The following is a 17,113-nucleotide window of genomic DNA, read 5'->3' as shown; positions in this document are numbered from 1 at the left end:
GTTAGCCCGGCCGTCCGTACGTCCGACTTCGTCCGACCCGCAGCGCAGCAGCAGCCGTGGGCCTGCCATGGGCCTGCCATGGGCCTGCCGTGGGCCTGCCGTGGGCCTGCCATGGGCCTGCCATGGGCCTGCCATGGGCCTGCCATGGGCCTGCCATGGGCCTGCCATGGGCCTGCCATGGGCCTGCCATGGGCCTGCCATGGGCCTGCCATGGGCCTGCCATGGGCCTGCCATGGGCCTGCCATGGGCCTGCCATGGGCCTGCCATGGGCCTGCCATGGGCCTGCCATGGGCCTGCCATGGGCCTGCCATGGGCCTGCCACTGCGGCCTGCCATGGGCCTGCCATGGCCTGCCATGGGCCTGCCATGGGCCTGCCATGGGCCTGCCATGGGCCTGCCATGGGCCTGCCATGGGCCTGCCATGGGCCTGCCATGGGCCTGCCATGGGCCTGCCATGGGCCGTGCATGGGCCGTGCATGGACGGCTGGGGGCCGTGGACGACGGCCTGCCGCAGCGTCGCGGCGACCCGCAAGTGCGACAGAGACAGCATCTGTCCACGATCCACGCCCGGGCCGCGCGTGGGACGAAGACAGAGGCACCGTCCAGGTCGACCCCGAGAAGCGCAGGCGCGGAATATCCCTGGGATATCCCTCAATTAAATCGGAGCCATTTCCCGCATCCGCCACACTGGGCAAACTGGGGCCGTCGGAGCGAGGCACGTTACGGCCGCAAGAAAGCAGCGGGACCGTCCGGACCGGAGCTAGAGCGCCGCGCGCCTCGCCATGTCACCGAGGGAGGCCTACTTTGGCCTCTCGGCGAGTCAAGGGGCGAGCGCCTGCAGAGCGGCGGGTAGGCAACCCAACGTGCTCGCCTGCCGGGCGGTACGGCCCGCCCTGCGGACGGCAGGCGCTAGCAGCGCACCTCCGCACCGCACAGTGGGCCAGAAGACCGGCGGAGGCGGCCAAAACCCTAGACGCGTTTTGAGCTCCAGAGTCGCTAAATGGGACTCGAACCGAGCGTGTGACCCCACCAATGGATTCCTCGTTCGGAGAGCAATCCATTGGTGGGGTCACACGTTCGGTTCGAGTCCTGGTTAGCGACTCCGGAGCAAAAAATGTGGCAATTGTTTTGGCCGCCTCCACCGGTCCTACGGCCCACTGTGCGTCCTTCGCGCCTCTGCACTGTAGCGGCAGGCTGCGCCCGGACTCATAGGCAACACTTCGCGCTCCCTCAACGCGACGCTACGCAAAGAACACTTGCCGTGTCTCTGTGCAGATGCGTTCTCCATCTTTGGTCAAAATGATGCACAAGAGTACAATCGAGTACAAATTTAAAACTGTTTATTGCCACAAGTGAACTTTTTAAAAGAGTGGACACACAATCAAACAAATAATAGACTGATACGGAACATGGCATTTTCAGACATGAAAATAACTGGCAGTATTCAAAGCACAAAAAACAACAACAGCATTTCTTTATAGAAATTTCTTTAAAAAATTTAAACAAACATTGTGGGCAATAAAATGGCACATACACAGTCTCTTAACAAAAGCCTCAAGGGGCAAATCTGATCAAGTGAGAAGAGAAGACAACAGGGAAGTTATCAATCCATATAATAGCCTACACCTCAATGGAAAATAAGTATACTGTGCTGCAAAAGACAGGAATGACAACAGCAATATAAATCTGAAACTGAATGATAAATGCACAAGTGGAACACTTAATCAGATCATTAATTGGTACAATAAGTTCATAAATTATTAAAAAATGACAAGCATTGAGCAAAAGCCAAGTGACCACTTCACTTTGGATAAGATATGGAAAAAGAAAAAAATTCATCAATAAGTCAAAAATTTACCAAGTACATTTTCACCACTGGTGAATGCATCAGTCTATGAACAAACATGATTATCTTAAATGCTTCAAAATTCTTTGTACAGTTATAACATAATAAAATTGATTTATACTTCAGACTTGGTTTTTAAAAAATCATTCATCTTATAACACTGGGAATTAGTTCAAAATAGCTATACAAACAAACTACCTAGATCTTATAAAAATAAAATAACCAGGGACAAACTTTCTTACAAATTATAATTTGAACTCACAGGTAAAGAAAACATTTTTCTACTTGTAATGGCCAACATTTGGTCACAGCTTGGTACCCATTTGGAATACTTCAATCCTTTTGGAAATTTCACAATGTGAAAAAGAGGGGAACAGTCTTCAGTTATTTACTGCACAAGTAGTTCAACAGGGTTCTCAATAAGTTCTTTGAACATGTTGGAAAATCTTGCGACAGTGGCTCCATCAATTACTCGATGATCTGCTGCCCAACTTACGCACATGATGTGTGCTTCTTCAACAGCCCCAGTTTTGCCAAATCGGGGGAGTTTCTGAAAATAAAAAGATAAAGATAAAATTCAGGGAACCTCTCAACTATTTTCCATAAGTTTGGGAAGCTAGATATTCACCTGGAAACGCCCAAGCGCTCCAATAGCTACTTCAGGAACAAGTAAAACTGGTTTGGTGTAAGTTCCTCCAATCTTCATGAAAAAAGAAGAAAAAAAACAAACAGTAAATCAGGTGTAATCAAGTGTAAAAGGCAGGATCACCTTGCTTAAAGAATGCACGTACAGAACCAATGTTGGAAAGAGAAAATGTCCCTCCTGTGATATCTTTGGGGGCAAGAGTTCCATTCCGGCCAGCCGCAATGATCCGCTCCATTTCACGAGCAATGTCAAACAATTGCAAGGACTGAACGTCTTTGATATTAGGCACAATCAGTCCATTGGCTGTATCAAAAGCCATACCAATGTTGTGTCTAGCCTTATAGGTCAATTCAGTACAATCAGCGTTCACTGAAGCATTAAGGATTGGGAAGTGATTCAATGCAAGCGAAGCTGCTTTGAGGAAAAATGGCATGTAAGTTAACTTGATGGACCGTTTTTCAGCAGCCTCCTTTAACTTTAAACGCAATTCAATGAGAGCTCCGACATCCACCTCATCACTGTATACAAAATGTGGCACCGCCTGTAATCATAGAAAGTGTCAAAAAATTGCCCAGTGAGCTAACATCTAAAAGAAAATGGGTGAGCAAGGTCATGTCATTTTGAAATACATACATTTGCTGCTGTCATTGTTTTCACCATGGCTTTAGTGAAGCCTTGGATCGGAACTGTTCTGTCTGTGCCTGTGAATACAACTGAAGGGGCTACTTTGTTTGTTTGTGCAGCAGTTGAAGGCGCAGCTGAAGCTTGACTGCCGGATATGTACGCCAATATGTCTTCTTTCATGACCCGTCCACTTTTGCCACTTCCCTTTACCAAGGAAATGTCAATCTGTGCAAGAGTTCAAAAAGAATAAAACCTAACACTTAATAATAGACATTTAGATAGATGAGCAAGAATTTTAAATTACAATAATTTACCTTATGTTCTCCAGCAATTCGCCTCACTGCAGGTGTGGCAAGGGCTTTGCCATGACTAGAAAACACGTCAACTTTTTTCACTTCCTCATCGCTGTCACTGGACGAAGCACTTTCAGTTTGCTGAGAGTCTGACTCTAAAGAACAGAAAGCCAAGAAATAAAAATACAAGGAGTTAAGATTAGATTATTAGAACCTGTATTCCACTTACCACTGCCTTCTCCTTCGACTGCAATGTCCACTAAAGGTAAGCCGACCTTCGCTGTTTCATCTACTTTGTAATGAAGCTTGGCTATCACTCCATCGTATCTGCTTGTTATTGTTACTGAAGCCTTGTCACTTTGAACTTCACAGATGTTGTCAAACTGCACTACTTTGTCGCCAACATTAACAAACCTTGAAGGCAAAAGGCAAACTTTAATTTGCATAAAGGTTACAGAATTTTAAAGCTAAAAATAAAAGGTTTAACCAACCATTCTTTCACCACGACTTCTGTTATGCCTTCTCCAATATCAGATAGATTGAAAGGAACTACATTGAGAGATGCGCTGGTACAGTGAAACTGTCTGGAACTTGGCACACTCACAGAACGAGCAATGAATGAGGAAGAAACTGACTTTGGAGATGACAATTTGGGTAGAAGGCCATTCCATTGTGAGATTGCAGAGGTGCTGCGAGCCCTACAGTGCCGGGTCTGCAAAGAAACCAAGAAGTTTTCCAAATGAGATAGTGACAAAAGACAGTCATGATGCCTATATTAAAAGTGTGTTGTGTGTGTATCATACACGAGTTCAATGGAAAATTGATCTGAAAAGTGAATGAGACAGATAAATGATATATGGAAAGACGCAGAATGTTAATATAAATTTTATTTTTGTATAGTGCACGGTAACAACAAAAAGAGACCAACACATACACAATAGAAGAATATCTGCAATAGGTAACACAAACACAGTGACATTTCAGCATTGCAGATTAATTCATTACTCAGAAATTGTAGTTGTCCATTAAATCACTTTACTTGTCAACCAATGACTAAATGGTCAAACGTGAGGTAAAACAATGGTATAGGAGAGAAATTGAGAACTCAAAAATAAATGTTGTACCCTGGAATGAAATAATTAACAGAAAATTCCTTAAGTGGAAGGCACTTTCTCTAGTCCGCCTACACTCAGCTTTCTGGTCTACATAGACTCACACCGGCAGTGACTTGCTTAAAAAACTTTGAGCCAGTTATTTTCAGAAGCAGTTACACTCACCCCAGGTAAACCTCAAAATTTAGAGGGGATGGGGACTTTACAATTACTTAACAAAGCCTTAACATTCTCGAAGAGAGAGACATACTGAAGTAAAATTATCGGCACAAACTATAAATCTAAAAGCAAAGAACCAGCTTTGCGTCCAAAATGGGTAAAATGTTTAATGAACACTGGAACTTCCAACTTCTTCTGACATCAAACGAATAATAATAAATTAAATCAAGATCCTCTGTGACTTCAGTGCTTCAACACTACAAGAAGTTTAACAAATGATACCAAAAACACTGAAAATATGGAAAATCTACGGCATTTCACAGGTAAAAAGTGTAAGTACAAAAAATAGCGGTAATTTTTACAGTTTTGCTTGGACTTTACATCACACGTCACTTAAATACAGAACAAGGTTAAAACAAAGAAGACACATAAATATATATATTAACACTCAGCTATATCATAGAGAAAGATGATTTTAAGCTGCCTAGATGGTATCAAACAATTTTGGAGGAAAAAGCAGACCACTGGTCAATCTTGGGCTTTCAACATCATTCTGATAAATACTGATCAAATGAGTCATACTGATTCACAAATAAATGATAAAAGTAATGACTAGGTTACGTTTTTGTTGCACTAGCAAAAGATAATAGGACTTCAAATTATTTTGCAGATAAAATATTTCCAAGCAGCTGAACAGCTAGTGAAAACAGAAATGGCAACTAAGGGACAGCTTCACAAATCTCCCATTTCACTCAAAAGAACAGAGCTCCATCAGGAGTTTCTATCAAAAGCAAAAAGAAAACTCCATTAGACTACATAATAATATACATGAATATATAAATTATTAGATATGAAGCTTCTAGTGCTGTAGAAGTGAAGTATGGATTAACTGACCACCCTCACATGGTATTGAATGAAAATGAACACAAAATTGTAATACAAACAGAACTTCACCAAAAAAGCACAGATTGCACATTATCCTAACGGCCTCAGGAAAATATTAAACTTATGATAAACTATGAAATGATTCCTCTACAGAGAAAACCCCAGAGAGTCCAGCTATATTCAAGAGTTGGATACTACAAAACTTTCACCAAGTATATATGTAGGTTCCTACTTCAAGATATTAAAAAAATGAAAAAGCACTAGGCGACAGATTGAAGTAAAACATGATGAAAAAAATTGTATTGGATGCAAAAAAACAAAATAACATGTACCTCAAAAAAGTTACTCACAGAAGTTAAACAAACAACAGCAGAAGATAATTCTGTCATTATTGATATACAGAGTGCATAAATTAAAATTAAAACAAATGAAATATACGACTATTCACATGGTTTACTGTGGGCCTGGCGCAAAGTTATTTCATGCAGCTGTCTACTGTGCTCAAGGGCTTGTCTCTGAGCTTCTAGGTTCTGCAGGTGAATTTCTTCAGCATGACGAATAAGTTGGAGCCTATGGTCGCGTTCTGCCTGGGCTGCTTCTGCCCTTGCTCGGCTTTCACGTAAATGTTCATGATGCAGTTCTTCTGCCCTTTCTTGAGCTCGGCGTATTCCATTCAGGCGCAACTCTAATTCCGCGCATTCAACTGGGCTCGGATCTGGTGGCAGTTGTAAATTTGTCTGTGATGATTTGTGTTTTTTGTTCTTTGGTGGAGGTGATCCATCGTTTTGATCTGAGGGAGGTGGTTCACTGCTTCCATCAGGCGCTGATGCACATAAAACGATAGGGGATGGTGATCGAGGAGGAGGTGACAGAGCAAGAGGTGGCGAAGACACTGACTCGGGCCTTTCTGGTGCTTGCTCCAGAACTTCATCCGTTTCAATGGGTTCTGTTTTAACTCTATACTGATACGAGGTAGCTTCACAGGACTGATCAGTCTCCCTACGTTGCCAGTCAGCCCCTGGAAACAAGAGGAAGCAAGTGAGCAAACCCGTACCCAAGAACAGCAGATAATAAATAATAAGATTCTAAAGAAAGTTTCTTACCTGCTTCAGGCACACTTGTATCTCTAGTGGTAGGGGTGCCACCTGAACCGTGGCTGTGGCTGGTGTTGTTGTTTGAGGTCGATCCGCTCCAGTACGCAGGGCTTGCATCGCTGTCAGTGAGCAAATCAGCTCCTGCTGGCGCTCCAAGGCACGGCTGCCCAATAACTGACCAGGCCACTGCCTGCTGGTGCTGTTGCATCTCTTTTTGTAATCCCAATTTCAGGTCTTGCCATCGTTGTCGTAAATGAGCTGGTGCGCTCTGCAAAACCATCCATGGTTCGTTGCTCAAAGGGGTCTGTAATGCAAAAAAAAAAATAGTCTTAATTGGATAGCCTTGAAGTTTTAAAGATAAGATTAAACAAGGGTTCACTTATCCTACAATAAAAAAACATTAAATCCCCGAGAATGTGTGCTAATGCAGTTGATTTCCAAATATTCAAATAAAACTCCCTAGCACTGTGGATTTAAAAGAATAAAAACAAAAACAACCTATCCCAGTTTGGAGGTTATGTTCGCTTCCTACTCGTCTGCACATTCTACAGTTCGCAGTATGGCTAAGCGAGGCAACGACGACCAGAAAGGGGAAAATCTTTATTGTGTTGATGTAGTTTCTTCCAAGAAATCGGTCATCACCTGTGAAATCAACCATCGCTCAGTTTAAATTTGCGAAACAAGTGACGGAAGCAGACGAGAGAGAACGTCACACTTTCACGTTATCAAGTCGTGTTCTCAGCACGCCTGCAGCTTAGGCAGACGTTCCATCGTCTGCTAAAAATACGAGGCCTAAACGATACTACCATACGCAAGTGCGGAAATGTGTGTGTGTGAGTGGGATCGTGTGAGTGTGTGTGAGTGGGAGAGAGCGCGCGCTCTAGTGCCCCGCAGGGGAAGACAGAGAGGGACTTTTGGGGGCGAAAGAAAAAGAGAATGAACGTGCCAGGTGACGCAAGCCGCCACGGCAAATTCGTTCTTCCCCATGCCCGACCGCGGGGCCGCGCGCCCTTGCGGCCGAGCCCTCGCACTACTTGTTGATGTGGAAGTACCCATGACGGAGCCCCGAAGGCCGTCGCCGCGGTAATCCGGGGTCCGCGACGACGCCCCCGAGGCCGTCGAGAACGCCGTGAACGCCGTCAACACCCACCGTCGACACCTCGTCCGCCCCCTTGACGCAGGCCGCGGGCTGCGCAGGCGGCGCTGGCGGGGGGTTGTTCTGAGGGCTGGGCTTGGCGTCGGCCAGGATGTGCTTGTGCACGGCCTGCAGGTGCTTCACCATGTTGCTGGTGCTCGAGCCAGACTGGTAGTTCATTTGCTTGTTGCAGATCCTGCATATCACTTTGTTGCCGCCCAGCTTGACGAAGGCGCGCCACGCCACGGACTCGTTCTTGCGCGACATGTTGTGGTGGTGGTGATGGTGGTGGAGGTGGAGGTGTCGCGAGGAGGCCTCCGACTCCGCGCGCGGCGACTGCGCTTGCTGCGCCGACATCGGGCCGCGGCCGCTGACTGAAATTGGATTCGAGTGGAGTGGATTAGAATCGAGGCGAGGCGAGGCAGGCAGCGCCGTCCCGTCGGTCCCGTCCCGCGGCGGGCTGGCGGGCTTCGGGCTGCACGGCGCGGCGGACGGCCGGCGAGGAGGCCGAGGAGGGGGGGCGTACGCGCGGCTGCGTCCGCGACGTCCGCGACGCCCGCGACCACGGCGGTCGTCGCCGTGCTCCTCGCTCCGCCATCGCGGTGCTCCGCGAGCTGCACGATGGGGGACGGCGCGGTGCTCCGGACGCCACCCGGCGGCTGCTAGAGCCAGGGGGGCAGGGGCGGGCAGGGGCGGGCCGGGGGAGGCCGAGGAGGGAAGAACGAGTACCCGGTCGCTCCCGCCCGAGTGCCGTCACTTGAGAACCGACTCGGGCTCGCGGCTCGGTTCTGCTTCGGCTCGACTCGGACTCGGCTCGGGCGCGTAGCGTAGCAAGCCGCGTAGTCGGGTTAGGTTCGGTGTGAAACCGGTTGCAGCCGGCGCGGCGTGGCGCGGTGCGGTGCGGCCGTCCAACCTGCCTCGGCGTCCCCCCCCCCACCACCACCACCACCACCACGCTGAGCGCACTTCTAGTGCTGCGAACGCCGCCGCCACTAGAGGCCTTGCACCGCGCGTATCCCTGTAGAAAGTTACGCACGCCGCCGTTTTGAGGTGACTCCGGGGCTGGAGGCTGGCGCCGCACGCCGCGGTGACTTGAGGCCTGGCGGCCACGGCGAGGCACGACTAGGCACGCGGATCGCCGCCTTTTCTTCATTTCTTGGAGCACCCGGCCCCACAGTGGGCCAGCAAGCAGTCTTCCTCTCGCCTGGACGGGACGCCCCCCGAGTGCGAAAGAGACAGAGCCGGGCGGCCGCGGCCCCGATGCACGCCGATGCAGGCCAGTGCCGCCAGTGTCGGCGACACACGCATCGCCAGCGGCCAGCGGCGCGCGTTCGAGCCCCGCCCCGGGCGTGCGCGCTTCGGCAAAGACCTTTTGAGTTAGAACGACCCCCCCTCCCCCCTCCCTCCGGCCATGCGTCCATGGCATCCGCACGCCCTGCAGCGCACTAGCGCTGTCCAGCCCATGGCGCCAACGCCACGCCGCGGACCGCCCCACAGTGGAGGCGGATTTTGAGCTCCAGAGTCGCTAAATGGGACTCGAACCGAACGTGTGACCCCACCAATAGATTGCTCTCCGGACCAGGAATCCATTGGTGGGGTCACACGTTCGGTTCGAGCCCCATTTAGCGACTCTGGAGCTCAAAACGCGTCAAGAGTTTCGGCCGCCGGCGGCGCCGGTCCTCTGGCCCACTGTGCGCCTCGGCGTCTCTAGTCCGGCACATCCTGTTCCAAAGTTCGGAACCGGCACAACCGCCGTTTTCAAAATGCACCCAATCCAGGCCACCGGCAAAGACCGGCTGTGTAATTTGCATTCGCAACAACTAGGGACAGGCCACAGCGAAGCGGAGCGCTCTGTCTCTCTCGCACCCCCAGGGAGCGCCCCGCGAGTGCGAGAGACACGTGGGACTTCCCCGTGGCAGTGCGCCTAGAAATTGGCCGACGCGCCCTGGCGGCGCGGCGGCGGTCTCCAAAACCTCATAGCCGGACCGACTCCGAGAGTCGCCTTCGTCGCTCTGTCTCTCACGCACTCATGGGGCGTCCCCTTGAGGTGCGAGAGGGACACTAGACATTCGCCGGCGCCCCCTCCAAGCCGAGGTGGCTTGCTCAATCCCCGGCAGCATCCATTGCTGCCAACTCAAGCGCGAAGCAAGCGAATCCTTGCCGGTCTATGGTAGGGTATGGCGGGCCGGGTGGGTCGGGCCCCGCCTGCCCCGCCGGGGTCCGTGAGGCCGCCAGGCCGCCAGAACCGGAGTGAACCGGAATTGTCTCTCTCCCACACTTTGCACTCGTTACGACTTACGTGGCCGGCGATCGGATAGGATCGGTCTTCTAAAGGTCGCGGCATGTGACTCCCGCGTCGCCGGGTCGCGTGGGGAAAAACAACCGGCCAAACCGGATAGCCCGATTTTCGAATTTCCTCGCAAACGAGAGCGAGCCAAGAGTGAGCCCGCGGCGCACCGAGCCGCCGCACAGTGGGCCAGAAGACCGGTGGAGGTGGTCAGAATCCCGGACGCGTTTTGAGCTCCAGAGTCGCTAAACAGGACTCGAACCGAACGTGTGACCCCCACCAATCGATTCCTCGTTCGGAGAGCAATCCATTGGTGGGGTCACACGTTCGGTTCGAGTCCCATTTAGCGACTCTGGAGCTCAAAACGCGTCTAGAATTTTGGCCGCCTCCACCGGTCTTCTGGCCCACTGTGCGCCGGCCTTGGCGCGTGGCCGTCCACGCGTTCGAATTTGGCGCGGGAAAGCCGTAACCATTTTAAACGCGCAGTCTCACCGCGTGCCGGCTCGACCCGAAGGACCTCGCTCTGTCCGTCTCTCTCCAACGCATGGGGCTTCCCTTGTGTGCGAGAGAGACGGACGTTCGCAATCAAGCGGCTGGCACCGCGACGCGGACTTCCTGCTCCGGAGAGGTTTCAAATTCGGATGCTTCTAGTGTGCCGGCGACTGGCGGGAGACCCGCCGTGCCGCGCACGTGCGAGAGAGAAGAGACTGCTTCCTTTTTTATTCCCGCCTTTACTCGTTTCGTTTCGCCTCAGCCCGACCGGATCGCACAGTGGGCCAGAAGACCGGTGGAGGCGGCCAAAACTCTAGAAGCGTTTTGAGCACCAGAGTCGCTAAACGGGACTCGAACCGAACGTGTGACCCCACCAATGGATTCCTCGTCCGGAGAGCAATCCATTGGTGGGGTCACACGCTCGATTCATGTTCTATTTAGGGACTCTGGAGCTTATAACGCGTCTAGAGTTTGGCCGCCTCCACCGGTCTTCTGGTCCACTGTGCGGCTTGGCGGCGCTTGGCGGGGACTTTGAAATTGATACGACAGGGTTCTGCCTATTCCGACCGCGAGGTAGCGAGAGGCAAAAGACTGTGGCACCGGCCGGCAGGCTCGAAGTAACTTAGACAGGTGCCGAATACAGCGCGTCGGCGCTCTGTCTCTCTCGCACCCCTCCGGCACACGCCGTGAGTGCGAGAGAGACAGAGCGAAACACCGCAGCGCGGAATCGCTCGGCGCGAACCGGATTTACTTGGAAACCGGGACGGCGGCGGTCGGCGGGGCCGCGACCGGCCGAGCCATTCCGAAAGCCCGCCTCGTCGCTCCGTCTCTCTCGCACCCTCCGGCGTCGCCCTGTGAGTGCGAGAGAGACAGACCGACCAAAGGGCCCCTTCGGAATCAGTCCGGAGGCGAGACATGCGGACAGGAGATTGTCGCGATATTACCGACGGATTCCCTCAAGACAGATTGGGCTGCTCTCTCTCTCTCACACCAGTGCGAGTCACGCCGCACAGCGGGCCAGAAGACCGGTGGAGGCGGACAAAGCTCTAGACGCGTTTTGTGCTCCAGAGTCGCTAAATAGGAACCGAATCGAACGTGTGACCCCATCAATGGATTCCTCTCCGAACGAGGAATCCATTGGTGGGGTCACACGTTTGGTTCGAGGCCTGTTTAGAGACTCTGGAGCTCAAAACGCGTCTTGAGTGTTTTCCGCCTCCACCGGTCTTCTGGCCCACTGTGCGCCACGCACTGCGGGCGTCCACGCCGTGCGTCCTTGCTGGCCGGCCTGGCCGGCCTGGCCGCGGGGAAGTGCGAGGAGCGAGTAAACCCACCAGAGATAAGGCCGGAAAGGGAAACGCTAGAAAACGTCACGGAAAACCAAGAAACGAAATGGCGAGGAGCGGAAACCAAACAACAAGGAAACCACAACAAAATGGAAAGCACGATCGAAAAGTAGGAGGCAGACAGCAAAGAAATCGACGAAGGAAAGCGAATGCCGTCACGAGACTGAATGTCTAAACATAAGAAAACTTTGATGCACAGGATCGTGGGAGTGGTACTGATAACGTGGTCCACGTTACGTGGACCCCCGCCAGTCCCTGGCAAAGCAGAGCCAACCTTGCAATCCTGTAGAATGTAGGAACACAAGGCAGTGGGCGCGGCGTGCGGATAGCGAGCGGTCACGGAGCGCCGTGCGAGCAGGCAACTCGCACGCATCCGTGCGTGCACCACGGCTGCGTTGCCTACCTTCCTCCTCAACGGGCGCACAGTGGGCCGGAAGACCCGGTGGAGGCGGCCAAAACTCTAGACGCGTTTTGAGCTCCAGAGTCGCTAAATGGGACTCGAATCGAACGTGTGACCCCACCAATGGATTGCTCTCCGAACGAGGAATCCATTGATGGGGTCACACGTTCGGATCAAGCGACTCGAGAGCTCAAAACGTGTCTAGAGTTTTGGTCGCCTCCACCGGTCTCTAGGCCCACTGTGGAGCGTCGGCGGTCGCCGGTGTTCGCTCTGTGAACAAAGATCTTGGACCTTTTCGGATAATGCACCAACAAGAGTCTCACAAAAAATCATGCTCCCCCCCCCCAAAAAAAAAAATAATTCGGTTATTCAAAAAGTTCTAAAAAACACTCGGCGGGAAAAAAATATGTAGCAAGCGCATTGGAACGTGAGCGAATGATTTGCGGGATGTTGGCAAGTTTGAAATGAACGGCGCGCAAGCTGAGCAAATAACACGCGGAGCCGCAAAAGCCGTCCAATTGCACACGCGAGGATTTAAGTGTGTTGATCGAAGGATCCCGCGACGAGGCGCGTCTCGACGTTATGACTCTTCACCAGCACACTGATTCCGAGAGGCGCTTTCGTCGCTCTGTCTCTCTCGCACCTGTGCGGGACGCTCCACGAGTGCGAGAGAGACGGAGCGACGACTTTCGGAATGAGTCTAGTACTGCGCTGACTCAACCAAAGTGCCTTTATCGCGTAACAGGCGACCGCTGACGACATCGGCATCGACATAGACAGGGCTTTTCAAAATTAGCGGTGCGTACACTAGTAAACGCGTAGGCAGCGCGTATAGGCAACGAGTGCGGGCAGGGCACTCCACTTGACACACACCTGCCAGGCCCATGCCGCGAGCACGGCGCGAGCCTCGCAGTGTGGTGGCCATGAGCGCCAAGATTTCAGTCACGCGACCCGCGGCCGCTCGCGTAGCACCGCGCGGCACGGCGCGGCCCGCGCTACCGTGAGCCTGCGCACACCGGCTGATTTCGAACACTGTACGCTCGTCGCTCTGTCTCTCTCGCACCCGAGCGGGGCGCCCAGCGAGTGCGAGAGAGACTGCCTGCAGGGCGGAGCGCACCGGTGGAGGCGGTCAAAATACCGGACGCGTTTTGAGCTGCAGCGAGTCGCTAAATGGGACTCGAACCAAACGTGTGACCCCACCAATGGATTGCTCTCCGAACGAGGAATCCATTGGTGGGGTCACACGTTTGGTTCGAGTCCCATTTAGCGACTCTGGAGCTCAAAACGCGTGTCGAGTTTTAGCCGCCTCCACCGGTCTTCTGGCGCACTGCGCTGGGGTGACTGACTGGCACGTCCCCTACCCTTTTACACGCTAAATATTAAATAAACGTATGACCCAAAATCTAATAGTTAAATATACAATATTTGTAGTACGTAATGAACAACGATCTACACGAAGTAGTTTGTTAGTCAGTACAAGGCAAACCAAGATTAAAGTTCCAAGACGGCGGCAGCGCTCGTCGTCACCTAATGGTTATCAGCAGAGCTGCCGTACCGTGCGAGACGGTCCCACCATGTTTTTTAAAAGAAATGATAAGAAGATAAAAGATTAAAGGCACCAAACACCGCTCCTAACTTCTTCTGGCCCATTTGCGGCTCGACAAGTCCGTAAAACAATCCTGCAGTTCCGACCGACTTGACCGCCGCACAGTGTGCCAGAAGACCAGCGGAGGCGGCCAAAACTCTAGACGCGTTTTGAGCGCCAGAGTCGCTAAAAGGGACTCGAACCGAACGTGTGATATCACCATTGGGTTCCCCTTTAGGAGAGGAATCGTTTGGTGGGGTCACACGTTCAGTTCGAGTCCCATTTAGCGACTCTGCACTACAAATCTAACTGTCTACTTAGCACGCACTTACAAATGCATGCTTAAAAGTACACACTTACAAACGCATGCTTGGCGCCGTATAACTCCATGCTAAGCATAGGCGTTTGTAAGTGTGTACTTGCCAAGCATGCATTTGTAAGTGCATGCTTGGCCAAGCATGCGTTTGTAAGTGTGTACTTGCAAGCATGCATTTGTAAGTGCGTGCTTAGTAGACAGTTAGGTTTGCAGTGTGGAGCTCAAACGCGTCTAGAGTTTTGTCCGCCTCCGGCCCACTGTGTGGGACCACGCTGGGCACGCCTGGCACGCGACCTCGTGCCGTCTCTGTCGCACTCGCGGCCGGCCCGGCCAAGCCCGGCACGGCGACAAGGACGGCGTCACGCGGCCGGGCTGGACCGACTGTTCTCCAGCGGCCAGCGCGCGAGCGGACCGCTCCAGGGGCGGGGAGGGGGGGGCTTGTTTTGACTGGAGCGATATTCGGGAGTCCGCGCCATTCACACACGCTAGAGCCAAAAATATACTCTTTGGGGGGCAGAAATTGAGCAAAAATTTTGTGCTGTGAGAGCGCACTCGATGTCAAGGAGTGTTGTCCCCCTCCTAGCCCCGTTCAAAGCCGTTGCTTCGCGCTTCGCTTCGGTCGCCGGGAGCGTAGCGTACCATCCGAACGCGTGCGCGGCCGCGGGGCCTAGTTATCAGCCTGCAGACTGATTCCGGGAGTCGCTCTCGTCGCTCTGTCTCTCTCGCGCTCAAAAGGGCGTTCCGCACGGGTGCGAGAGAGACAGAGCGACGAGAACGACTCTCGGAATGAGTCTGCTGTATCAGGCCATGGCGACGCGCCGCCACGCCACGCCACGCCGCCGCGATGTTTGTTTATAACGCGATGTGTGCAATCGTACCGAGCAGCGAGCGCTCGGCAGGGACGTACTCGACCGACCGCGAAGCACCACGAAGAAGCCGTGACGTAAACCTCGCAGTGCCAGGCAGGCCCAACCGACCGTCACCCACAAGTACATCCTCACTGCCGCGACCAGTGTCCCGCGACGCCTGGCAAAAGTTGGTTCCTTGCTTTGCTGTACTCCGACAAGTTGTTTTCTTTTGAAAGAAATAAAAATTGGGAGGAGTTGTTTTGCGTAGGTTGGTGCGATCCCACTGCTTGGTATTAATGATCGGAACCCATCTTCACACTCACTAGCATGCACTGAATCTACTGTCTTGCTAAAAATGCTGTCGTACTCACCATTCAAAAGTGCACCGACTTCCGCTTGATAAACACAGCAGGCATGGGGTGGGTCAGTCTTCTCTCTTGACGTTAATTAACACAAGTTGTCGAGAAATTTAAAAAGACGTAATATCCTGGGGCCTAGCAAAAGAGTCCCGCAGCCTTGAAAGTGTACAGGCTTGTGGCCAAGCCTAACGCAAGGGGGGACAATTAGAGACCCGCTTCATAAATTATTCACGAGGGCTTTGTGGGTGCCAACACCTAGCCATAACCTAAATGTCCCTTTTAAAAGGAGTTTGCCCGAAACAAGGCTTGAAAGTGAGTCAACATTCATTCAAAACAAGTAAAAAATTGTTATCAAAACACAATTTTTTAACAAAGGTATGAAACAATGGGTACATTTGAACCAGCGGGGACAAAATTGTTAAGTCACTTGTTTCTAATGTATTCGTCAAAGCATCGAAACAGATTCATTTGTGAAACACCACAGGGGATACAGTGTTAAAAATAGACAGTGACAAATATTCACTTGTTGCACAGCAACACAGCACAGCACTCACACACCATTCAAAACAAAGTCTCTAACCTAACTTTTTGAGTACCACTGGCACTGTCTCAGTTCTTGGCAGCAATGGTCAAGAATACTTTTGGTTCAAGCAAAACACAAACGTGTCCGCGACAGAAACTGGCAAAACGCGACGTTTAAAAAACGGATTGAGAACCACCCGGTGTCCCCAGCTCATGACTAGGCACAGGTTATAGAATCGCTGCGGCCGTAGGCTCAGTGTCACCTCATGACAGTTGGCGGAGATAGACGCGGGTAGAGTTTCTTGGATGCAGAAGAAGATTTCACGGGAAATACTCACTCCATGACAAGCGAAATTAGCGATTCTTTGAGTGTTGGCCCGCACGACGTTCCACATGGCAGCCATGATGTTGCTCAGTCCAAAGGGGCAGTGCTGCCAACCTCTGCGACGCGAAACGCGGCAACCTGCTTGCGTATTCCCCGCCCGATTTTCTAGTGAACAAATGGAGTAGGGCAACCATCAACTGTCAAGTCAGCGTCTTAGTCCTGCTGCGAGACATTTTAGAGCGTAAAGAATTTCAGAAAGGAGTCTTTCGACCAATTATTTTTGTGCTTGTCTGTCCAAACTGTGACGCGGTAAGTTGAGCAATTTCAAATTGCGACAGCGAGTTCGTCAGGGGTCATGAACCCGACGCACAGTGGGCCAGAAGACCGGTGAAGGCGGCCAAAACTCGAGACGCGTTTTGAGCTCCAGAGTCGCTAAATGCGACTCGGACCGAACGTGTGACCCCACCAATGGATTGCTCTCCGAACGAGGAATCTATTGGTGGGGCCACACGTTCGGTTCGAGTCTGTTAAGCGACTCTGGAGCTCAAAACGCGTCTAGAGTTTTGGCCGCCTTCACCGGTCTTCTGGCCCACTGTGCGACGCCGACCATCTCATTTGACACTTCGCCAACTTGTGCTTGTTCCGGATAGTGGATTAATTTCCCTGTGTTTATTCAAGCTAATAGAGAGAAAAATTAAACCGATGGTGGATGGGTTTTAAAAATGAGCCACGTAAAATGGCACGGTGAATCGAGGTCAGGGAGATTAGAAAATGACCAGAGTGGACCAGTGCACCGCCGGGGAGGTAGGCAGCTCGTCGGACACGCAAGGGCCGGTCGGGTTA

At 51.8% G+C, this 17,113-nt stretch overlaps 2 protein-coding genes across 3 annotated transcripts; both read right to left on the bottom strand.

Annotated features, from left to right (window-relative positions):
• Window positions 1-1,317: 1,317 nt before the first annotated feature.
• On the bottom strand, window positions 1,318-16,441 carry LOC117644464 (lipoamide acyltransferase component of branched-chain alpha-keto acid dehydrogenase complex, mitochondrial). 2 transcript variants are annotated; one of them, XM_034383972.1, is made up of 8 exons: window positions 16,284-16,441; window positions 3,900-4,120; window positions 3,638-3,822; window positions 3,430-3,563; window positions 3,125-3,340; window positions 2,637-3,032; window positions 2,474-2,545; window positions 1,318-2,395 (listed from the first exon to the last, which is right to left on the bottom strand). In XM_034383972.1, the coding sequence occupies exons 1-8, from the start codon at window positions 16,347-16,349 to the stop codon at window positions 2,234-2,236; spliced, it is 1,452 nt and encodes a 483-aa protein (XP_034239863.1). In that variant the 5' UTR covers window positions 16,350-16,441; the 3' UTR covers window positions 1,318-2,233. The 2 variants fall into 2 exon arrangements, with proteins under 2 accessions (XP_034239863.1, XP_034239861.1); XM_034383970.1 differs by having other exon boundaries at window positions 16,209-16,364.
• LOC117644465 lies at window positions 4,278-8,195 on the bottom strand. Its single transcript, XM_034383973.1, has 3 exons — window positions 7,809-8,195; window positions 6,668-6,962; window positions 4,278-6,582 (listed from the first exon to the last, which is right to left on the bottom strand). The coding sequence occupies exons 1-3, from the start codon at window positions 8,148-8,150 to the stop codon at window positions 6,005-6,007; spliced, it is 1,215 nt and encodes a 404-aa protein (XP_034239864.1). The 5' UTR covers window positions 8,151-8,195; the 3' UTR covers window positions 4,278-6,004.
• Window positions 16,442-17,113: the final 672 nt, after the last annotated feature.

Source organism: Thrips palmi, unplaced genomic scaffold (assembly GCF_012932325.1).
Source record: "Thrips palmi isolate BJ-2018 unplaced genomic scaffold, TpBJ-2018v1 HiC_scaffold_18, whole genome shotgun sequence".
Taxonomy (NCBI): domain Eukaryota; kingdom Metazoa; phylum Arthropoda; class Insecta; order Thysanoptera; family Thripidae; genus Thrips; species Thrips palmi.
The sequence above is the reverse complement of the archived record's forward strand: the minus strand, read 5'-3'. Positions and strand labels throughout refer to the sequence as shown.